This window comes from Dermacentor silvarum, chromosome 9 (genome assembly GCF_013339745.2).
Source record: "Dermacentor silvarum isolate Dsil-2018 chromosome 9, BIME_Dsil_1.4, whole genome shotgun sequence".
NCBI lineage: Eukaryota > Metazoa > Arthropoda > Arachnida > Ixodida > Ixodidae > Dermacentor > Dermacentor silvarum.
Genome location: NC_051162.1, coordinates 145,273,237 through 145,297,370, shown reverse-complemented (window position 1 = coordinate 145,297,370; position 24,134 = coordinate 145,273,237). Strand labels below are relative to the sequence as shown.

At 44.5% G+C, this 24,134-nt stretch overlaps 2 protein-coding genes across 2 annotated transcripts; both read left to right on the top strand.

Annotated features, from left to right (window-relative positions):
• Positions 1–342: 342 nt before the first annotated feature.
• On the top strand, positions 343–5,575 carry LOC119464489 (transmembrane protein 258). The gene is made up of 4 exons (XM_037725484.2): positions 343–464; positions 1,031–1,143; positions 2,291–2,445; positions 5,385–5,575. The coding sequence occupies exons 1-3, from the start codon at positions 447–449 to the stop codon at positions 2,415–2,417; spliced, it is 258 nt and encodes an 85-aa protein (XP_037581412.1). The 5' UTR covers positions 343–446; the 3' UTR covers positions 2,418–2,445; positions 5,385–5,575.
• Positions 5,576–6,093: 518 nt separating this feature from the next.
• Positions 6,094–23,630, top strand: LOC119463963 (putative E3 ubiquitin-protein ligase UBR7). Its single transcript, XM_049655444.1, has 11 exons — positions 6,094–6,308; positions 10,116–10,249; positions 10,944–11,007; positions 12,199–12,294; positions 14,693–14,746; positions 15,498–15,593; positions 15,642–15,783; positions 18,232–18,521; positions 19,568–19,733; positions 22,324–22,385; positions 23,251–23,630. Exons 1-11 carry the CDS (start codon positions 6,141–6,143, stop codon positions 23,341–23,343), a joined length of 1,365 nt encoding a protein of 454 aa, XP_049511401.1. The 5' UTR covers positions 6,094–6,140; the 3' UTR covers positions 23,344–23,630.
• The last annotated feature ends 504 nt before the right edge of the window (positions 23,631–24,134 follow it).

Here is a 24,134-nt window from a genome sequence, read left to right as displayed (position 1 = left end):
GTTGCAGAGGCTTTATTTGTATGATCATAAAGAATGTTTTTGTAACGCCCTTAGTCTTCAAAGCAAGGGCACGTCGTCAAGTAAAGCGTCTCCGCCTTTCCACTTTGCTTTAATTTGTTAGCAAAACGAGCAAAAACAAACGAGTGAGTGCCCTGTAACACGAACTTTAAAAACGAAACAAACGTTGCTCAAATGTCAAAAACATGGCGGCTGTAAATAGCGTAACTGTTTCTTGAACACGTCGTAAATTGTAACATCAAATACTATGCCAATCTTTGTGCTGAAAAAAAATACATACTTGAATTAATGTAGTGCTATTGTTGTGTTTTCTTTCAAAAATGCGTTGAAATGCACTATAAAAATTATTGGATTTTATTGGCTGCGCTTGTTCCAACAGAAGCCAGTGTGGCGCTACGTTCCACGACTACGTCACTCAATTTGCAGACATGGCAACCATCGGTTTGGTAAGTTCATCCCGTTACGTTGAAATATCGTGGTTTTAGCGTTCGTTGCCAGCCTATAGCTTCGCTCAGAATTTAGGAAGAAGCAGAAGCAACCGGCAGACACAGAAATGCAATCACTTTTTCTTCAGATCGCGAAGCTACAATGGCGTACACGTGGCGCAGGTTTCGAGACGCCGTCTACACAAACACGGCATCAAATGAGCCGGCATTTCAATACTCGACAGAAATACCGTGAGCTAGTCGTATTGCAGTGGCAAAATGTGTATTTATGGTTAGTCATCTGTGTGTATCAAGAGTCCAAACCTGATCGGAACACTAGTTTCGTTAAAAACGCTGCTTGGAGCATCCCCCCGCCCGTTATCAGTGCTGAAACTTGAGAAACAGCGTCCACGTAGCTTTCGCATTTCGCCAGATGTCTTTGGCAAATGACATTTTGCCATTTTGTGTGTAATGTAGTAGCTCTTGTTTGCCAGCGTACGCTAAGGTTGTTTACTACCTCTGCTTTGAAGCACGGAGTTGTGTTGTCTGCAGTGCGTGACGTGGAATTCTTCGCTTGCTTGTTTCAGTTGGGCATCGAGCACATGCACAAGTATGTCAGCCCGGTCAACCCGGCTGTCTACCCGCACCTCACACTGGTGCTCATGGGCATCGGTCTGTTCTTCATGGCCTGGTTCTTTGTGTATCCTTTGCTGCTTCTGTGTCACGAAAGCGATGGTGCTTGTGGCCGCAGGTACCCACAACCTGTGTCCAGTGACTACCTTTTCTAGTGGCACAGTGAAAACGTTAACATCCACAGTGGTTTACGCGAGAATTATTTTTTCAAATCTAATTTTTTTTATCCGCATATTGTAAGTGTGTAGATGCTGATGGCAATGATAACAGACTGTGATAACTGATTTCCGTGGCAATAGCAACACCATAAAAACTGACCAGTGCAGCTTTGGCAGCAAATCAACAAATTCTCTAACATAACGATGCGCTTGAGGTGCTGGCACATCTTCACAGCACAGTGGACCCTTAGCATTAGTAAGATATCTGGGCAAAGCGAATCATATACATACAACAGCGCTCTTATGTGTCACCGTGCCATGGGGGCGTGTAGTGCAACTGCATCATTCCATTTGCTTGTGCAGAGGCATTGTCTCTTACCAGCAAAATCGATTTGCAGGTTACAAGAGTTCATTTAATAACGCTAGAGCCTGCAGGGGTAGCAAAGAAGCATATTTGGTGAACTACAAGAAGTGGTCTACCGAAGCCTGGTCATTTTTGGGGAGTATTTCCTCACGTCATTTCGCCCAGCTTTCTTTAATACGGTAGTCGCACGGCGCAGTTCTGATTGCGGTTGAGCTCGATCCGGATCGAATTTCTCGGTCGCTATTGACTCCCGTGTGCTACGTTATCTGTGTTACAAGCCCGCTACGAGTGTTTGTGCACCGCTGTCTGTTCAGCACTAAAAGAGCATACATGTGGCCTACATTTTCAGTGAACATGCCAATGTTTCTGCTTTGGCTTGAGACATTTCTGGCATTATTTTGGAAAGTCTTGCAGCTTTCTCATAATTAGAATGTACAATGTTACATGTGGATCTGCCATTAGTGCCCCGTTTCACAGTCCTCTCGGATGTCAAGCTCAGCCACAGAATGACAACTTGTGTGCTAATTTTGTCTGAAAAGGTCATACAAGTGATGTACTTAACATGTTGACCTCTCACACGCACTACCTATAATGGGTGTCATCAGGATAGCTTGAGATATGCACTGCTTAGTATATTCTGGCATTGCTGACTGGCAGGTGGAAGCACATCCTTGACTCTGACGTACACTTAGCTATGAGGTGACCTCAACGAAGTTCACACGAGACCTCTTCAAGGAGCTCATCATCTCTCTAGTCGCCGCAGTGTTCCTGGGCTTCGGCATCCTGTTCCTGCTTCTCTGGGTTGGCATATACGTCTAGCAACATGGCAACCCATGGTGCCTTGACGGTGAGAAAATGTATACGGTTTCTAAGTGTTTCCTGCTTTGACCCAAATGGTTCACGGTGACTAATCAGTATAATGCTGGACCTAGTACTGGAGACAGTAAATGAATTACGCTGCAATGGCCACTCGTAGTGATGTTGCCGTCAGCACATGTTGTTTGGCCAAGCCAAAGAAATCTGTACAATGAAAAGAACTGGTGGCCGAGCAAATTCCTTTTCAGTTGACACGTGCATTGATGTTGATCGAGAATAAAACACTGCACCAGACTTGATTCAGGATGAAGCATGCCTTCCACCTCTCAGGAATTGGTCGTAAAGTTTACGAATTCGGGCTTGCTCTACGAATGTTGTGGCAAGTCTTACGAAAAATGGATTCTGTTTGTGAAATAGTTTTAAAGGTATTGAAGGGGCGAGCAAGATTAAAGGGGGGAAAATGCATACAGGAAAGAAATTGCAAGGGCACCTGCATCACCCTTTTGTGGCGATGCAAGGTGCTAAACAGAGGGCTATTTGCTTCAAGCAAGTTTATTCAGACAACTTCTTCAAGCAGGTTAAATTGACAAAAAGCAATGTTGCTGAAAAAGTCACTGTGGTCTAAAAACACTGTTGCTCTTACGTCTCTGCTGTGCCTAGTTTTCTGTTATGTGCTGCGTCTAATCGTAAATGAAATGCGTATGCCATAGATGCAAATGCATTCTGCTCCCTTCCTTTGTCATGTCCACGAGTGTTTTTACAGATTTTAATGTTCGCAGGTTGGCAGGTATGCCTAGAACATCGCCTTTATTAAAACATTAAATTCAATTGAAAATAAAAAAACAACCATTGTGCAATTTGTCACTGCTAGGGTGAAAGGTGGCTTTTATCGTAGCTCTTGCTGGGGCATAAGCTTCATGTCCGCCTGGTACAAAGTGAAAAATCACCGTGCAAACATAGACAGCAGCAAAACCAAAGTTCTTTTTTAGTGGTATTGCCACACATGACTTTCAGTCAGGCTTATTTTAGGTGAAACAGACAAGTAATTCATGCAAATGTGGTATCAAGCTGAACCCACTTCGAAATGCTGCCCGTGTGTGAAATTGCAGCTCGTACAAGCCAGTGGGCCATCTTTAAACGTCGTCTGTACTTGGCGCTTCTATTTAGCCATCACAGCACACGCTGTGTAAAACCACACGTGGCATGCAGCACAATTAACTTCTTGTGCTAGTTTACTCTCAGATGCGGAAATTATTTGCGTGAAAAATCAAAATGAATGTTTTATTAATAACAAAAATTTTAAATTCAACTTTTGAACTAAATACAACACATATTGCAATTGAAAAACTTCTGCCGGTGCCCTCGAAGGTCATATCCACTTTTAATTAATTCTGAGGACGGCACTAGTTTCAAGATATGCATTCCCAGTGTTTGCGGCAAAATGCATTGGTATTCCAATAATTTTTTTAGCTTCGATGCATAAAAGGCATTTCGTTAACTCTGTCAGTGAAACAGTGCATTTTTATCACAGCTTTGACAGCACTTATTTCAAAACGTACTAGTTTCAAAATTTGTTCCAAGTGGATGTACATTGCCTAGTGAGATCACTGCGGTGATGGGAATGCTGCTACAATTGCTCCAATCGGCTACATTTTGTTAAAGCCTTCATAACCATGATGCATGAGAGAAACTGCTCCAGGAATGCGCCATGCACTCTCGAAGGCTAAAGCGAAGAGGATTTGTGGTGAACATCAGGTGGCGGTTGCCACCACCTTATGTGAAGAGTGCCGTCGCATCTCCTGCCATTCATAAAGCTAAATGAGTTGAAGGGTCACTGAGTTGATTCAATCCATTGCACGCTTGGGCATGTTTGCTGTCAGCCATTTGGAAACTCTATGCACCACATTCGTGGATTGTGCATAGTTTAGGATAAAGTATGTGTTGTTGGCGTGTCTCGCATTCATACCAGCGTTGAAGTCTTGAGGTTTAGGTGTTCCTCAACCGACGTTCATGGCAGCTGTGTCATGGTGCACTCAGCAAACTGAAACATGCATGTTATTAGCTGCTTTGCTGTGTCACGTTTATCTGTGTGTGCTTGTAACGCAGTGGATTCGTAGCTTGGCCATTTTACTAGCTCGACGTCTTTAGGCCTAAAATGAGATTGCGTGAATTGCCAACCTGCATGCCACTTGACTCTATTGCCGTAATTTTTTTTTTTTTTTGTCGTCTTTGCATGATTTGCTGTACCTCTGGGGACGCATGGCATTATCTTTTTGTAGCGTGCTGGTTGATTCAGCGCAAGAATAGTGTCCGGCTGACAACCATTCAGAATCATCGTTCTGACTGCTAAAAAATCTGCTCCCACATGCTCTTGGCCATTCCCATCACTGTCACAGGCTTCAATCTGTATATTGCAAAACATGCACTAACGTAATTAGTAAACAAGTTGAAAAATGAAAGTTTGTTAGCTAGTCAGTTATGCATTTTGATTTTCACTGTAATAAATGTCTGCCTGTTCGAGTGATCCAACTCAATAAATAGATTTGTGCTATATGCAACAGGTCACAATTAAAAATGTATGTTTATGTTTTAAAAAACACCTAGCTGATAAACCCACCTGTTCAGAGCTGTGGTGAAAGGTCATCTCATCCTTGTGCTCGACATCACGCTGCACTTGTGAATGCATGTGGAGGTCTACACCAACTTGGTGGTACTGTACTTCATATTTTCACAAATACAGTGTAATGACCATAGTTCATGAAAAATCGATTGAAAGCTTATGTTTGCATATCCAAAAGAATTGCTGTAAACTCAATGCCCAGCCAGAGTAATGAAATTGCTTTGTGTTAATCGTCGGTGACTGCTATTTTTACCAAGACTGTCACATTTTCCCATTCCTTTGCACCTTGGAGGCATGAAACAAATGTTTAATTTTGTAAAAAAAAATTGTTTTCTCTTTCTCCGATGCAGGTACTGCCTTTTTCTTGGGTCCTGTTGGAATGAATGGATGACATTGGTTGCTCGCCGTGTATCGCAAAGCATCTCATCATCCCTCCTCCATCACCTTCTACCCTGTTCCCTTTCTCCCTCCCCCCTTTTTTTTCCCATTTTCAAATTGTTGTACATTCCTGGTGAATTGAAGTAAATGAAGTTCGTTTTCAGTGGTCTCCTGTGTGTTGTGTGATGATAAAAGCTCCTGGTTAGTCTGGAAAAGTCTTTATTATTTATTCATGCTTTATGAGGGCGGAGGAGGAGGGTTGTGTCTCAGTTGACTACTTGCCCAACTTGGACTAAACCGGCTTGTTTCTTTGGTTAAATTTACCTGCGAAGCATGCCGTCATATCACTACTAGAGGTTCTTGTGTCCTTATATGAGGCAGTAAAATGGTGGTGATAAATCGACTGCGTGTCTGATTGCTGAGCACGCTTGGTCCGATGCAGGAAACGGCAATTGCAAAATTTCGAAAGGCTAAAACATTCTTTACGAGGCAGTGATTATATTAGTCGTCCTACATTAATTAGAATGCCTCCCCTTGCGTTACCACAACCTCGAAACGGTTCTATAATTATAGTAACGTTGCTCGTAACCACAACCGGCGTAGTAGTCTGTGGGGGCGCTGGCGGTCAGTCGAACTCCTACTACGCGTGCCTCCCATCGTTCCAGAGCTCTGTCATGTGAGTGCATCCCTCCACTCGTTTTACGGCGGGAGCGTCTGTGGCGGGAGTTATGGCGGACGACGGAAAATTTTCGGAAAGTGCGCCTTCAACGTCGATTGACCTTCAGGATGAAAACAGTGTCACACTGCAGGACGTCCTCGATGAAGAGCAGGAGCTTGAGGACGATGCTGACGCCGTTTTGGGTGGCAGCGACGACAAAAACTGCACCTACGATCAGGTAAACGAACCGTGTTGTAGGCCTAGGTTGCCTCTGTGTGAATGGCCTCGGCTCTTGAAATCCAACATTCGAGCGAAACTTGATCTTTCATCGAGTTTCTGGATGTGCCAAACTGCTTGTACATTTACGACAAACGCTGCGTAATCATTCCAGACGTTCGTTTGTGTTGGACATCTTGGTGATTTGGTAGTTGTCATGGGGCGGCACGGATGAACGGCGGCGCAGCTGGCTGAATGGCCGACTCTTGCGCTGCAACAAATGTCGCCTCGGTGTAATACCAAAGTGCTAGCTGCTTTGCTACTTGTAACTAATACTAGGTAACGACTAGTTGTGCGCAAAACTAACACAATACTCGTCCTAGAGCGCCGCATCCACTGCTGCAGTCGTGACGCAGCTGAATGTCGTGGAAATTTTTCCATCGGCCTTGGTCGCTAGATTAGCTGCAAATTGCGTTGGCAGTCGCAGTTGTCTTCGCTTTTCCTGCGTATAGTGTACTATATCCTGTGTCTATGCCTATCACGCACCTTATTATTGGCCCGGAAAAGTTGAGGATATCGACTTGGTCCGTGGCCTGGGGTATTTTCGGGCATGTCAGAAAGTGCGCCAGAAAGTTGTCTTCACGCGCGCGCGCGTGCGGTGGTGTGATCATTTTGTGGGGGATTATTGTATAGTCACATCTTCTCGGATGTCTTGGCATCGTCGTATTATGGCAATGGGCAACTATTCGATTGGTGTTTCATAACTTGTTATGAAGCACGAACCGAAACCACAGCGGTAGGGCCCATTCACACTTGCGACTTGGCGAGGTCGCGCGACCAATTGCGACTGGCGACCAGAAAACTACTCAAAACGAACGATGTTCACACTTACAAATGCGACCGACGAGTCGCTAAACCGAAATGTATTACGATATGCCGTTCACGTCTGCTTGAAATGTCATCGCCGCGTAAAATAAGCGGCAGCGTATATGGACGTCCTGTTCCTTCGCATCTGATTGGTTCAGCTGTTCTGCGGTCGCGCGACTGAAAAATCGAGCAGTGAGCGACTGGCCCGAAACGGTCGCACTTCGAGAAAAGCGACCATTTGCGACTACTTGCGACTGGTCGCTTTGCGACCAACTTGGTCGCGCGACCTCGCCTAGTCGCAAGTGTGAATGGGCCCGTAAGCATCCTTCCGCCGAACAGAGTTCGTGAATGCGATACCTGCATCAATGTCTGCATTTGTATCTCAGGAAAATACCGGAATTGTGTTTGTTTTATGAGAACGGTCGGTCAGTTGACGCTGTCTGGCTGTGAACATGCACCTCTGAAGATTAATTGCATTTTCATCATTTTGTTGCCGTGAAGCACTGCGTTATCTTGGTCGACGTACATCGGCAGCTTGCTTGCCTGCTTGCCTTGTGTGCACATCAAGATGCCTACTTGTACAGCTCACGCTTCTCTGAATAGTGGAGCAGCTGGCTGATGATTATGAGTGAATTCCTCTTTGAAACGGGGCGGTGGCACTTTAGCATACCATTTGAGTTCATAAACAACTTTAATGCCAGTAAATATGTGTTAATTTCCACTGCTTGCTGTCTATGCAACAATTTTTATTCAGTCTTGTTCTTCTCTATTTATGCATTGCCAATCATCCAAACATTTTGTGCCTATGTTTACTTCCTCATTGCTGTCTTTAAATCCTAGAGCTTTCCTATCCACATTTTTATCTACTGTGCATTGTAGGATCAATCACAGTTAATAATTTCTTATTAATCAATTAAACTCACTATAGAACTGTTATGTGCATTTTGTTCTATAAAATTATTCCAACTCCTCCAATAACTCACTTCGCAACTTCATAACATATCTTTGTGCAGGAAAATATCTTATTATCATTCCACAAGATTTTTCATAATCGGCACTCAAGAAATGAGCTCCTTAGAGATCCAAGTTAAGTGTCATCCCAGACTACTCACTGCCAGAAGGTTGAATTCCCTTATCCTCACTTTTTTTTTTTTTTTGCTTAATCATCCTGAAGGCAACCAATGTATTGAAGTGCTTGCCCACCTCCGTTGTCACCATTCTCGATGCTTCCACATTTAAGTCTGTCATTTTAGATTGTTGTTTGTCAGCGTTTGTATCTCCGGAAAATACCGGACTTGTGTTTGTTTGATGAGAACGGTCGGCTACCAAGAGAAGGGAAGCGCAGTCAAGGGCGGCAGAGAACTAGGTGGAGTGATGAAGTTAGGAAATTAGGAAAGTAGGAATCAGCTCGCGCCAGACAGGGGTAATTGGAGATTGCAGGCCTTCGTCTTGCAGTGGACATAAATATAGGCTGATGATCATGTACCAACTGCTTGTGTACTTTCCCCCACTGCCTGTGTAAGGACTTATGGTGCCAAATTAAATAAATAGATGTATAGTCTGGCATTCTCGCAAGATACATGTAAATGTCTCTGCAGGATTTTGGCGCAGTTTTTACACACGTCACCTCGGGTAAACATCCTAATATAACTTCACATCCTTAGACAGCCCTTCAAAAAGAATTGCACTGCCCCTCGAGTTACCTTAAAACATTTCCCACGTGATTCCTTTCACCCCTTTCCTATAGTTTTCCATTGTTGTCCACTTGTAGTATAGTAGTGGCCTCTCTTCGATGGCAACACACTAATTATGACAGCTGGTGGCAAGCACTGCAGTTGTGCTTGTTTTGCTGGGGCTGCAAATGTAGTGCTCACGAAGCAGCTGAAGAGACGGTTGCTTCAAATGGGTTGAATCCAGGAGCGTCTTTTAGGGATGTCTGGTGGGGGCACTGCAGGTGATAGTTGCAATTTGGGACTCAGATGATCATAAGTGTGCTGCAAAATTGGTTAATATGTCTGACCTATGGTAGAAAAAAAAAAAAAAAGCCTTGAAAGATGCTGGTGCCTGGTGGCAGTGTCAGCATCAGTATGTGACCTTGTAGTAGGTTACATTCTTTTATAGTTTTAGACAGTAAAGATGCTGTATCAGGTAGGCATCTGAAATGGTTGAGTATTTCTAAGTATGCTGCAAAATAGTTGATCTTGCTGCTCAAGTTTAGATTTTGGGCGTGAAGTTCACATGCGTGGACAAAATGCATATTCTCCAGATCCCTTCCTTTTACCATGGCTTTGTGGGCTGAAACCATTGAAATTCCACTCCATATTCCTGCTCATGGGGCTGCTTGTCAAGAGGGCACATGATTTGTGTTGTGAATGTTTGCATTAGTGGAACATAAACTGTCAACCCTAACGCAGTAGTGATGTACCGTCTGTGTGCTATCTGCCGTATGATGTGTACCTCATTGATTAAAAAAAAAAAAAAAACGCTGCCTGAGGATGTTTGATACATAAACAGTAAGGCAGTCACCAAATCTATTCCATTATGCAATGAGATCATTATGACAGTAACAGCACAATTCAGCGAAGGAAGCTTGGTACTCAAAGCGCGATTATACTACTGAATGCACTGAGAGTGTGCAGAATGAGCACCATCGCAAACGGTCTGACTTAGGCAGGAGACGCACAGTACAACGTGGCATCTAATACAACATGCAACGCATCAGAAAGATCACTGCTCCAACAGCTAGAAAATGTCTTGAAACCTGTAAGAGGCAATTGTTGGCCTGGCTCATCGTATGCCAGATATGGGATCAACGAGCTACCCTTGTCAGGATGTTGCACCTCGAACGCAAACAGAGTTGTGACACTACCAGTCTAAATAAAGTGCTGCGACTTTTTTGTATAACGCTCAAGTTTACAGTCACCACGAAACTGTGCTAAAGTTATTGCTTCACGTTTCACAGGGCTACATCAAGCGGCAAGCCCTGTACGCATGCGGCACCTGTACGGGACCGGATTCCCAGCCGGCAGGAGTGTGTTTGGCCTGCAGCTATGCCTGCCACGAGGGACACAACCTCTACGAGCTCTACACCAAGAGGTGGGTTTCCCTGCCGACCACAGCCACTTGCTGTGTAGTCATTTGCAGTGTGGTTGTTGAACCGAGATCCTTATTCTGGCTGTAGAGTTTACCTCACACTTAGTAATCCACAAACCACACAGGGATATTGCAATTCATGCTCTGTTTGCTTGACTACTGCAAATGTTTGTTTGACACTGCAAACGACTACACTTGCCGTGTAGACATTTGCAGTGTGGTTGTCGAACTGAGATCCTTATTCTGGATGTAGCGTTTACCTCACACTTAGTAATCCACGAACCACACAGGGATATTGCAATTCACGGTCTGTTTGCTTGGATAGTTGGTTTATATTTGATGCGCATATATATGATACAGTTCATGAAATGATACAATTTACTTCATAATTGACACTTTATTTCCTCTTTTGTGGTTTCTTCACGTCCTGACGCGCCATGTCAATTTGTATCATTCGTTTGGCATGAGTGATGCGGCAAAACCTTGGCATGAGTAATGCAGGCAGCTAAGTTCTGTTGAGTTGCACACACACACACCACTGTGCAACAGACATCCGTGCTGTGTGTTATTTCATACCCAGATAGGGCATATTGTCAGCGTGAAGTTTGGAAAGCGTCAACTCGCCCGTGAGAATTGTGCCTGCTTTATCACCAGTTACGTACGGACTACTACAGAATAGATTCTCATCTGATTTCAGGAACTTTCGATGTGACTGTGGGAACGCGTCCTTCCCTGCAAACAACCCATGCCGCTTGTGCCCGGTAAGTGTTAACTATAGGCTGCTACTAACTTGAGAATCTCTGAGCACTTCTCTGTACTCCGTACTTCTCGAACTGCTGCCGTAGAGTTTCGCTCAAAAATTTCTTAAAGGGAACTCTGGCACTGTGGTTGTTCAGCTACCCTGGGGTAGTGCATGGATTTATCAAAAGCCTCCATGCTTTTGCCGTCAGATGGTCTTGTGGCATCCTTTATTGCACTTTTTAAATTTTCAACCAATAATAGCTTTATAAATATGGCAAGGCAGCACGTTTCTCTGCACGTGCAGAATGATTGTGAACTGTTGCATTTATAATGCGACATACTTTATTGAAGATGATCCATATTGCGAAAGTCAATTGAAGCTAGACGGACCATGTTTAGGCAAATCCATGGGTGTGTTCCAATTCTGGCCAGCATCGGATACAGTCTACATAGACAGCTATTAAGACAGCTTCGAGTCCATTTACTCTGACAAAAATTGATGGCCCCTGTCTGCACAGGCATTGAAAATGGTGTACAGAAGTAAATAATATTTGCTCAGCAAGACTACCTTTCAACTCAGGTTTTCGCAGGGGATCCTCCTATTTATATTGTACCCCATCTTAACGATGTGGTTGGTTTTAGTTGACCCCCGATAGTAACCTGTTAACATTTATTGTTTGTTGTGTACACAAGTTCATTCCGCCTCCCATAAGCTCTTCCTATACGTGCCTACGTGAGAAATGTTTCTTGTTTGCATGAATATAGGGTTTCTTGTATTTAAAAAATACTGCAAGCCATGTGCAGGACCAAGCCAAGTGAACACAAAGAAACATTGAAACATGCTTGAAGAATAAAGAAATACATCTCATTCCTTTACATGAATCTAACCACTTCTGTTACGCTTTGTGAAAGTAACCAGTTTTGAAGGGAAAGAAAGGTCCTCTCACTAGAAAGAAAAAAAAATCTTGTTTTCTTTACCTAAAGCATCAGTAATTCTACAGTGTCCTGGTGTGGCTAGTGTCAATGCCCATCTTTATAGCATGTACATGACTGCTCACTTTCTAATTTTCACAATGACTAAGGGTCATTCCAGAATGCACTATGATGATTTAAACATAGGGGGTCGATAGCCGACGCAGTCCTCTGAGACAATGACTGCCGCTTGCGCTGACCGCATGGCTGCTACAGCTGCTGAGTTGTGCTTTTTGCAGAGAAAGGCTGTCCGGAATGACGAGAACAAGTACAACCACAACTTTCACGGCGTCTACTGCACGTGCAAGAGGCCGTACCCAGATCCTGATGATGATGTATGTACCTTACAGTTTCGTCATCCAGAGCGTGTTCATTTTACCAGTTTTCTCCTTTCCGTCATACTGCAAATCAATTGTGCAGTTCACACCTCACATTGCTTACTGCATTTAAACATTCACGCAGACCCTGTTGCAAAAAAAGTAAAGGCCAGCTTTGCATTGCCGACAGTGGACAACTTGCCTGTCCTTTTTTTCAAGGCAGGCTGTACACAGGATTGAATCTTGCTGTATATTGAACAGATCTATGATTAATTATGCCCCTGCAGTGTCTATATAAGCTGCTGACTGATTATTAAAACTTGACAGGGACTACGCACATGTCAGAATGATTGTGAGTTATAAAAACAATGCGTATTTATCAGGAAGGAAGTGTGTTTATTCCAGAAAAGGCCTGTAAAGATGGTAAATGTGTTGCTGCACACACATATACATGCATGTGACCAGATCAATTCAGCCATTATCATGTCGTCACTGCTGCATTTACTCGCATAATGACTGCACTTTTTTCTCGAAAAATGTGTGCGAAGTTTGGGGGTGCATTCATTATGTGGTGTAAAATTTTGAGTGTTTTTCTTTTTTTCTGTGGCCACCTCTAAAAAGTAGGAGACGGGGTACGATACAGTGTCTGACGCACCGGAATGGCAGCTGGATCTGAGTCATGTTGCCGTGCTGTAGCGACTCCCAGAATGCGCAGGCATCCGATACAGCGCTACAGCATGGCAAGACGCTTTGGATCCGACTTGTTGGATGCCAAATTGTACGATGTATCTCTTACTTTTGTTGAACACTGGACGTCCAATCTGGCTGCAGCTTTAGAACGTCAGACCATGCAACCGGATATACAGCTACCCAGCGTCCTTTGCGTGCCGGTAGAAACATCGTCTGCTGACATTTCCGCCAGCCGCGGTAGCTGTTCTGTGATGCATCGTGTAGCATATACAGAAATGTAGCATATACAGCATATTGTGTAGCATGCATGAGAGTACGGGGATGTAGACCGGCCACAACACAAGCGCTGACTAACAATCGAAGATTTATTTCCTGAAAAGCAGTACACAAACAAATGTTACAAATTTCCGACTTCCACGTTGCGGCTTTGCGCATACTGCTGCTGGTGTCTGAAGAAAGGAGACTTTCTCGAAGATAACTTGTAGAGGGGCTGTTGAAACTTCGACATACTAAAAGCATAATGAAACGCATAAAGAGACGGGGCAAAGCAGATGCGTCTAGTGGAAAACAGGAGATGAAACTAACGAGACACATATGGTGAAGACACCGGTGGGCCCAGTGTCGAATGCCAGGATTGTAGGGAGCTACAGGGCATTATCAAACACGAACCGCCTTCCCCCTAGCAGACAACACGGCTGGCGCATCGCAGACGCAGCTTTGCAGGAGAGGTGCGCCGGGAATGCAGACTAACCGTAGTCACTGCTATTCTTGCCAGTCACTTGTCGCCACAATTACACTACAGGTACCGTAGAATCACACTATAGTTGTAGTAAATGTAGCCTAGTAGACTGTATTGTAACAATCTTCATTTCCATGACCCCCCTCGAGATGGATATAACACAATCGACACCAGCTGTAAGCCATCTAATACCGTCTATTGTGAATGGGGCCAGTCACGCCACTCACGGTGCATTATGTTTGGCTCTCGCACACAATACTGCCCTCACATCAAGGCGAGTAACTTGTCATAGGCTCTTACGATGCTATGCTATACTTGGTCTGCTCTCCTCGGACTGGTATATCCTTACAAAAAGCATGCAGCTGTTCAGTGAGCAGCAGCAGATGATGTCCTCGACATAGCCGACTACTTTTGGTCTCTTGGCAGGAAGGCGAAACGTGATTCCGAAGGTTTGTGCATAAGTGGTGGCTTCAGGGTCGCTGTCACATTCATTGCAACACGAATCCAAACTTGAAGTGTCACATTCAGAGCTGCCGCACTCAAGCATTGAAAGCGAAAGCGCACGACATGATATAGTGGAGTCCATTGCATCCCTAGATACCGGCGTAAATAGAGGATTGCTGGGAAGAAACAGGAAATATGTCCTCGAAAGTTCCAGTCCACTCCATCGATTTTGGCAGAGCAGGTTTAGTTGCTCCGAGGAGTGATCTCGCCTCCACGAGTGTTCTCAGTCTGCCATTGGAACACTCATCTGGTGCTCCCAATTTGCCATTGTAATTTGTGATGAGAGTTGCTACTGCGAGCCCAGTAGAATAAAGTCTTGCTCAATATTTGTGGAACTTACCAAAAATAGGCAGAAAAATGTTCTCTCTCTCTCTCTCATTTAGATTTTTTTTCTTTATTTTTTTTTCTTTTTTTCCCATAAAGTGTTGGGTGCTCATAAGTAATGTGTGCTTTCCGCTTCTGTGTTTCTTTTTTTTGCCTCAGGTGGAAGATGAAATGTTGCAGTGCATCATGTGCGAGGACTGGTATCACGGACGGGTGCGTGTCCTGCTCTTTTCATAACCCTTCTTGAATAATTTATTCCATCCCATTCCTCCCCCCAGAGTCCGGTACAATCACTAAAATGGTCAGCATCAGCAGCCTTTCAGTGTGTGTCTCTGGGAAGGAAAACAAATGCTGTAGGGGAGGCTTGTCAGGCCAGTTATGAACACAGAAATCTTAAGGGGTAAGAGGAAAGGGGGGGGGGGGGGGGCACATGCCTGGTGTGTGTCCCCCACACACACCTGCTCCTCCTCTTTTCATGTAAAAGCTCACAGGTTGGCAGGTATCTGTTATCGACTGCATAAACGAGTCTCCACACTTCTGAGTGTGCGTGCCGCTAGGTCTGGATGGCTTTTGGGCAGTGGCATTTACCATGAGTCACCGTTTTGTGGTATGAAAACAGTGTGAAAGTAAAAATGAGAGTTTAGCTGAGGCTTATCATTGCCAGAGAGCAAATTTGAAGCAACAACGTATTTGGTTAGAACGGGTAACCCAGAAGGTTGCTTTCGAAGCTAAAAGGACAAAGTTATGAGAAATCCATGTCCTACACAATATTCCCATGCTGGACGGAGTGCTCTACTGGTGGTGCACGTAGACACCAGTGCTACTTCTGTCTCTAGTAATTTTGGTACAATACTCTATGGGGTGAGAAAACTTGCAAAAAATCAGTGGCACATAGAAATGCTATGCACGATCATGGTAACACACTCTCGCATTACATTTGAGCTGCCTTCTTGCTCCCCACCAGCACATTGGCGGCGACATGCCACCGAACCGGGACTACTACGAGGTTGTGTGCAACGGCTGCATGAGCAAGCACCCTTTCCTTCGGTGGTACTTTCGCGCATGGTGAGTTTTTCTACTGCTCGATTAACTGGACTGCAGTGGTTAAAGGCATGCCTGGCTCCCCTTCGCAGAAATGTCACTCTTGGAGAAGGATGCAAGCCTGTGCGAGGATGCCACGGAAAAGAAGCAGGCAGAGGAAAGTTCCTCGGCTTTGGCAACTACGACGGAGAATGGGATCAAAGCAGAAGGTGCGTTCGTCAGTGCTACTTCGAATGTACGCTGAAGGGTTTTTGCATGCGCTTATAAAGTTTTTGAAGTTTATTGACATTCTTGTAAAAGTTGACAGATATTTCTATTGATTGAAACCATCAAGCATAAAATTGGTGCAAAAATATGATAAATTTCTTCTCGGCAGCCACAGTAGACATAAAACACTAAGTTAGGTAGTGGATCACACTAAGTCGTTAGAAAGCCAAACTTTTCTACCCTAAACTGGTATCATTCACAGTCACCAATGAGTCCTGATTATGCAAATAAACTGCTTAATTATTTGCCCTAATTGATTATGCTTTTAATAAACAATCTTTTATAATGTGCAATGTGATGACAAATTTGCTAACGTTGTGAATACAGTCGAACCCAGATATATCGAATCTGAAGGGATCACAAAAGAGTTCGAAATACTGTACAAGATAATTTGATGTAATAAAATAAAAATTTAAACAAAAACTTTAAGGGTATTTTACAGCTGTTCGTTATACACAATAATTTGTTACTACTATGTGGGTTCGATATATCCGGGTTTGACTGTATAGTACATTAAATCCTCAGTAACTGAAACTCTCATATCTCGAAATATTGGTTGTAAAAATTTTTTTGCCGCCGCGGTGTCAACTTCGTGTGTGTTTCACCCCTTATCTCGAAAAGGTTCTTGTGGCTGACTCGGCATATCTCAAAATCCTGACTGCAAAAAAAAAAAAAAAAAAAAACACGAAAATAAGAAACCAGAGGCAAGTCACTCACTACCCAAAGGTTTCAGTACTTTGTGTGCAGCTACAATATCACCAAAAAGTGATAACAGAATTCTATGTCCATGGCAACCTCCAATTAACAGCATCAATTAGCAGCCTCGGCATGTGCTTTGTGGTTGCGCCAGGTTGTGCAGTCTCCTCCAAGAAAGGCGCCGACGTCACTCCACTTCCCACGAAGCGTGCTTCTGCACTTTGCACCACGCTGACCAAGTTCATGTCGTGGAGATCAACCAGCACTCTTGGCAGCCATCGCTATTTGCCCCAGGAGCGAGGGGAGGAAATGAAACGCGACTTCCGCCAACCGTTGCAGTGCGTTTGGGATCATTGGGAGGGGGCCTCTTTTCATATCGGTACCTTTAGCTCCAGTGGGTTGCCTAGGCAACGAGGCAGCAAGATTTCACCCTCGATTTTCCTGATTTCGCTTATCTAGAAATATTTTTTCCAGTCTTTGCAACTTCGAGTTAACAGGGTTTTACTGTACTAAAATGTGAAGATCGATGTGGATGGTGAAAACGGCTGTTCATTATTTGAAAGTACAGCCTTTATAACAAAGGGCTTGGGGCCTCCAAAATCATTCGTTGTACAGGTCGCGCACAGCACCACTCACAATAGAACCGGGACAGAATGATTCCTTCATTATACAGGCCATTTCGTTGCCGAGGTGTTCTTTGTATGGGTCCTTGACAATTTGGTTAGCTTCTCGCACTAATCGATTCGGTGTAAAAGACTATTATTCACACATCCCTACCCTGTGTTGCTGAAACTGGAGGCAAGTCTATGCGGGTTTCTGCAGCTGCGCATCAACCAGCATGGGATTGTTGGAAACTTCCAAGCACCAGCTCCGTTCCGCTTAGCATGAGATGCGACTGCAGCTGCATAACTGCCCTTTCTGGCAAGAAAGTTGTGGCACCGCATTGCTAATGATCTCTGTCGTGCATTCTATGCAAAAATGTTACCACAAACATTGGACGTGCGAAGTGTCAGTATTTACGAATTTCCAGTTTTTTTTTTCATTCACGGGCTTCACACATCGATTGGTAGAGCGACGTGGTAGTCACCACATCAACACATTATGTGCAAGCATGTGCAAAAATGTTACCATGTATAGTTATGCTCATCAGTCTTTGCTGTTCCAAGTTGGCTGCTTATGTACTGCAACTAAAGATAAACAAGTCATTCATAAAGTGCATCTCTATCCCAGAAAAGATATGTGCTTAGGGCAAACTGTACTGTGTACTATCCCCCCTCCCTTTTGGTGTGTCTGCTGGATTTTTAGTAATTTTAAGGCTAATAGGTTTGCAAGTATACAAATGCCCCTATAGTTGCAGTAGTGAAAGAGTGACCACCTAACTTTAGCACAGAAAATGACAAAAGTTGGGCCAAATTTCCGAGAAACTTCGCAGAAATGCATTATGCAGGCAGCCATGTTTCCAGTGCGAGCAATCAAGCACTCCAAATACTAGAGAGAAAAAAACTGTGCACAATTCCACTAATATTCTCAAGTTCTGCCATCTAGTAGAGTCGAAAATTCCAAACTTAGAGCAGCCATGTGGTAATCTAGTTGCGTTCAAGTTTTGTGGCTCACTTTTTCTATTGTGTGTGTGTCCTTATCTGAGGAAAGGCTGTTGGCAACTCCTCACCAGTTCGACGAATTCCCAATTGCAGGAAGCGTAGAAAACGGCGTGGGCACATCTCGTGAGAACGGCACCGTTGCCACGGACTCGACAGCCAAAGAAGAGCATCCCAGCCAGCCAACCGCTGGATCCAGTGGCTCTCGTGACGAGGTCAAGGTTGAAAAGCTGGCTGGGGAAAGCGGCCTGCTGTCCTCAGTCTCGCAGTGCATCCTGCAACGCCTGCAAAGTAACACCGACGATGTGAAGGAGGAGCCTCAGAATGAGTGTGCCTACTGGCCACGCGGATGGAGGTCGCGGCTGTGCCACTGCATAAAGTGCTTGGTGAGTGCGATTTCGACGGCTGCCCGCAGCAGTGGCTCTGGGACTAAGGCCCTCTGCTGCTGTTCACGGGACACTAAAGGCAAATACTAAGTTGATGTGGACTGTTGAAATATCATTCCAGAAACCTCGCAGCGATTGCTTCGTGACAAGAAGATACTTAGTTTAAGAGAATATTGCGCCTGAAGCGTCCGCATGTGCCTTCAGCACAATTCAAATCGCCCACCCCCGAGTGGGGAGCGGTGATGTTGCATACGCCATTACCGTCGGTGAGTAAAACAGCGCCCGACAGACGGCGTTACGGTTTGCTGCGCAAAACACAAACACCCGGCCATGGAGAAACCGAGCCAAGACAGAGCAGGTGGATTCGCCGCTGCAGCTGCTTTTGGTCAAGTGGCGTAGACCGTTCAGGCATCCCGCAACATCACATGGAAGTTTACTTCTCTGCTACTTGCAGTTTGTGCAAGTTTTGCGAGCCAGCAAAACCAGCGTAGCACTACACGATAACGGAACTACTGAGACTCGAACGCACGGGTGGCGCAGAGTGCAAAAAAACAAAACCTTTCGACCGCCTGCATTGTTGCCAAGGTTAATGTCAGTGAGTTCTTTCTTATAAAAATGAAATAGAACTGGACAAGTAGCATTTTCTTTCGTCTTGTAATGCAATGCAATGATGTTTTTATAAAGAGTGGTTGAGTACTAGTGACAGAATTTAAATGAGTGCCTTCTTCGTCAGACTTGAATATCCCGTGGGATTCTCTAATCGTGTCCTGCATTTAACTCAATTTCTCCGTTACTAAAGCTCTGTTCGCGAGAATATTGACGCCTTAGACGTTCTCGAGCACTAATCAATCATTTTAGCATGACTTAATATTTGCCTTCAGTGTCCCTTTAAGGAGGTCTTGTGCTTGATTCTCAGCTGCGGTGGCCTTATTTTAATGGCAGTGAAATGACAATACTCAGATTTAGGGTGCCCGTTACCAGTAGCAAACGTCTGCACTAGCAAAGAACAAAACCTGTTGGGAACAGATGCATTGTTTGCCTCGTAGGCCATGTACAACGAGCAGCACTGCCTGTTCCTGTTGGACGAAGAGGACACGGTCCAGTCGTACGAGGAGAAAGGCAAGGCAGCCCGTGCCCAGGCGCCCATCGGTGACCCCCTCATGTCAGCCCTGGGAACGTTGGGACGGGTCCAGCAGATCGAAGCCATTCATGGTACGAAAGAAGAAATCTTGCATCACAACCGTAAAGACTGTGCTGCAGTTAGCATGCGCATTGCGAGCCTCGTGCCTTTCTAAGTGTACGTGCTTCTTGTAAAAGTTCGAAACTACAGCATTTAAAAATGGAGCTGGTAATTCATCATTAACAGCGATGCTAATCACTCAAATTGCTTTGACAACGGTGAAGTGCAGTTTGAGCGAGTACCTTTTTATTCGGCTGTCTGTTGTGTTGCGTTGCTGTGACTCTTGTGAGCACAGCTCATAAAGCTTAGGGGTGAGCCTCCAAGATCTCTGGTGTGGAGATCTTGGAGGCAGCTGTGCAGAGTTTTCTTTGCTTAGCAACTTGCAAGATTAGCTTTACAATAAACTGCCTGTGTACAAGCAGGCCCAGGTTATAGTCATGACCAGGGTGTTTTCAGCTTGAAACTGATGTGCATATAGTCTCTTTTTAATAATACGACTTATAATACAGAACAAGCAGATATTTGTTCTCAGAAGTTGTGTACATTGTAAGCACTCAAATTAAGCTTGGCTTCTAGAGGCTTTTCCTAGAGAATGACTAAGTTGATGAAAAAGAGCACAGATCAGCGTCCTTGAGCAGTGATGCTGTCTGTGCTGCAGTTCGAGCACAACAGAAATTAAACTGAGGTTCAACTGCTTATGTCTAGTTTCCTCACCAATAGTCGGAATGTTTCTTGCCAGAAAAATACAGAGGCCCACTAGGGAATAGTGCACGATTCTTGTAACTGCAGCAGAATTTAGCTTTTCACTTTATGTGCAGAATGGCTCACTCCTAAACTGAACACCTAAATGATTAAGGTAGACTAAACAGCAACGTGTCTAATTTTATTGGGAAAAAAAAGGGTCTGATGTGAAGCGTTGGAAAGTCATCATGTAGTGAAACCTCTATGATTTGTTCTCGATTTATTCGAAAATTTGGTTAATTCATAAAACTTGTGCAGTCCCGTAACTTGCAAGGCGAATTATACCGGATAAATTGAAAAGCCTGCGTGCATCTCCAGATAATTCATAGTACCTGCTTGTGGCCTCCGAGACCACCGTGCTGTGATGCCCTTCTGATTTCGCATATCTCGGAGGCAGTGTCAGAAATAGGGCGGCCGTCACGTGTTTTCGTCTCCTGCAATGCTTCTGTCAAGTAACGTTGATTGCTTCTGGCGCTTGCAGTACATAAATGCATGGTATTCGAGATCGGATACGAAAGAGTTGTCGCTGGAACCATTTCACGTTGTCGGCACTGTCAGGGCAAATCAAAGCGTCGTCATTTCCGTTTCCGTTTTTTATATACATACCAGCTGCGTTGCGAGTGTCACGTTTTCTCCACTGCTGGTGTGTTGTGTGTGTACGATTCCCAAGTGCATGAAAAATCTTAGCCACATGCACGTTTCCGCCAGTAGCATAAAATGATGGCGACAGGAGTGACGGACTAGGCTTTGCCGACTACTTGATCATAGAAGCACATTGTGCAAACCTTGTACCCTAACGTGGAAGGCGAAGTCACCGACAGCGTGCCAGTAGCCAATCCCCCCTCATTGGTGTGTGCCATGTGTTAAAGGAAACAAGGCGATGGCCATGGTGGCCGATGTGATAATGAGCCCACTCGTGCACCCGCTTTAGCGACAGTTATTGAGTCCCTGAATGTTATCCGCAGCTTTGTTGAGTGTAGCAGTGGTGACTGTGAGATGCTGCGCATGATTAGTGCAATAGAAGATATAAGAATACTGCCCCATGACCCCTGGTGCAGCGAATTACCGTACCAAGCAATCCGCAATCCCACAGTAATGATTACTTAGAGTAGTCATGCTGCACAGAAAATAAACCTGACATGCTTGTGTTGTGCAGTTCCCCCCCCTCCGGTAATGCGAAAATCCACTTAATTTGAAGATATTTTGTAATCCGGTGGACTTCAAATTAATGGTTTTACAGTGCACACATAGTTCACAGGCATTCAGGTCATTATTTGGCTGTGATTGATTGTGAAAAGCTTTTAACCCTGTTGCTTCCTTTGAGAGTGCACTGTCAGCAGGCTACAAAGTCACTACAATAACTAAAGTAGTGCCATTCATTGTTGCCCTCCACCTATCACTGCGCTTTTCATTGATGACTGCAATTACATGCCAGTGAGCCCCACGAGCACTGATCTGCGCTTGGGCCAGCTTGATTCAGTGTTCACATGGCATAGCATAACTATTGATCAAAAGTGGCTGAGCACATTAAGCGCTCAACGGTATACTAGGGTGGGGGTGAAAGGAATGTTCCGCTTACGAGTTGAAGGGACAGTAGAGGCCTGAGCTTATCCCGAAACGAGTACTGAGAGCCACAGTGGAGAAGAGAATGGTGTGTGTGGTGCAGCATGCTCACGACAGCAATGAGGCGATGACGCCCACAGCTGGAGCTTCCCTGTGGAGACTCTAGACAGCACTGTTGATACTTTTTGGAGAGAGGGGAGAGGTAGAGAAAGGTGGTACTTTAGTTATTCTGGGGACTCCTAGGTGGGAGTGCATATTCGGGTACTCCCAGCTGCATTGCTATCAGGCGCAGCTGACACGTGCGTCTCTTCACTGCAGGCTTCAACAATCTCAAGACGGAGCTTATCGACTTCCTGAAGAAGTTTGCCGACAACAGGAAGGTGAGCCAGGTTTATAGAATATAAATGGGTACAGTGGGAAAGTTTCAACTTCCTGAGGCGGCTGTCTCGCTCGAACTGTGATCAAGAAACTTAGCGTAGTGTAGAGAACTTCTCGGCAGCTTTCAGTTTCAGGGTGCATGCATTGCTTGCAAGAATATGCCAGCTCCCTCCACGCACCCCTCAGATTCAGTACTTCAGAAGATTCTGCAGTCAATGTTAAATATCTTTACCAAAGATGGAGCCTTTGAACAACTAAATCATACTGTGCAATTTTTTATGGCCCTATGTTGCTTCCATGAAGAAACATCCATTAATAGTGTCAGTTCGTTGAACTTTGATCAACTCTAATGAATATGTGTTCATTTAGAAAGACAGCTGCAGAGGTTCATCATCAGCCTATTTATGTCACCTGCAGGACGAAGGCCCTCTCCTAGTGATCTCCAGTTACCCCTGTCTTGTGCCAGCTGACTCCATCCTATGCCTGCAAATCTCATTTCATCACCCAACCTAATTTTCTGCCGTCCTCGACTGTGCCTTCCTTCCCTTCGCACCCATTCAGTAACTCTAATAGTCCACCGATTATCCGCCCTACGCATTACATGGCCTGCCCAGCTTCATTTCTTCCTATCAAAGTCAACTAGAATATCGGCCATCCCCATTTGTTCTCTGATCCCCACTGCTCTCTTCCCGTCTCTTAAGCCTGGCATTTTTCGTGCCATCACTTGTTGCATGCTTAACTTTTTTTCTCAAACTTCTTTATTAACCCAAAGTTTCTGCCCATATGTTAGTACTGCTAGAATGCAACGAGATGCAGAAGTGCTGGTGTTTGTTGTTTGTACTGAGTGTGTTCTTCTACCAATGCCAGGTCGTGAGAGAAGAGGACGTTCGGGAATTCTTCAGCGGAATGGAAGCCCGCAAGCGCCAGAAGACGTCTGCAGTTCAGTATTTTTGTCGGTAGATGAGTGCCTCGCGTGGACTGCACTCTTGTGTTCATATGTGACTGATGGCGACGCGTTGTCGCTTGTTCGTGTAACTCTGTGTTCATGTACATGCGTTTTATCTTTGACATTGAGTAAATACACCAGGACGCTGCCGCCTGTAGTGCACGTTTTTGGGGCAACAACTGTATATTCCCACCGTTGCATGTCGTGCATGAACACATACAACAAGTTGTGGCAGTAGCTGTGCATACATAGTAGGATGTCTGCAGAAATAAAAATGTTGTGTGCAAACATTCGCAACTTGTTATCTGTGCTTGTGTCTTTGTTACATTTACTAGTCTCCTTGATTATCATGGAATTACTGCTGTAAAGCACCAGTTACGAGATTTCTTTAAAGTTGCTCGGACAGCTAGCATTTTCATTGGAATTTCTGGAAACCTCACGTTTTTGCTCAAAGTAGCAAACGTGTGGATTATTTGGATTTGGATGAAACATTATTCGAAGTAAAAGGTAGAATGATGTGCATGTTCACTGGCATAACAAACTATGTTCTTCATGCATGTTCATTTGCTTAAACTATATTCTTGCGCTTTCTTTCACAGAACCTCTAGTGACATTGTGTACACATTTTTACAAACTTTGTGAAAACATTTGTGAACTTGTTCAGCACTTGCGTGTTTCAGAATAGTTCATAGCGGGGTGTTTATTGAACAGCTTAAATTTCAAGACACTAGTTATGTGAGCGATACTTTGGTTGAGTATATGCTTCATGAACATTCATGTCAACCCTAGAGGCTGCATTGTTTTG

Excerpts from the sequence above, each read along its gene's own strand:
- LOC119464489 (XM_037725484.2), top strand. Across the intron at positions 1,144-2,290 it reads TTCATGGCCTGGTTCTTTGT|CTATGAGGTGACCTCAACGA; the intron begins GTATCCTTTGCT and ends ACGTACACTTAG.
- LOC119463963 (XM_049655444.1), top strand. The coding sequence starts at position 6,141 with ATGGCGGACGACGGAAAATTTTCGGAAAGTGCGCCTTCAACGTCGATT. Across the intron at positions 11,008-12,198 it reads ACCCATGCCGCTTGTGCCCG|AGAAAGGCTGTCCGGAATGA; the intron begins GTAAGTGTTAAC and ends TGCTTTTTGCAG. Across the intron at positions 19,734-22,323 it reads GCAGATCGAAGCCATTCATG|GCTTCAACAATCTCAAGACG; the intron begins GTACGAAAGAAG and ends TCTTCACTGCAG.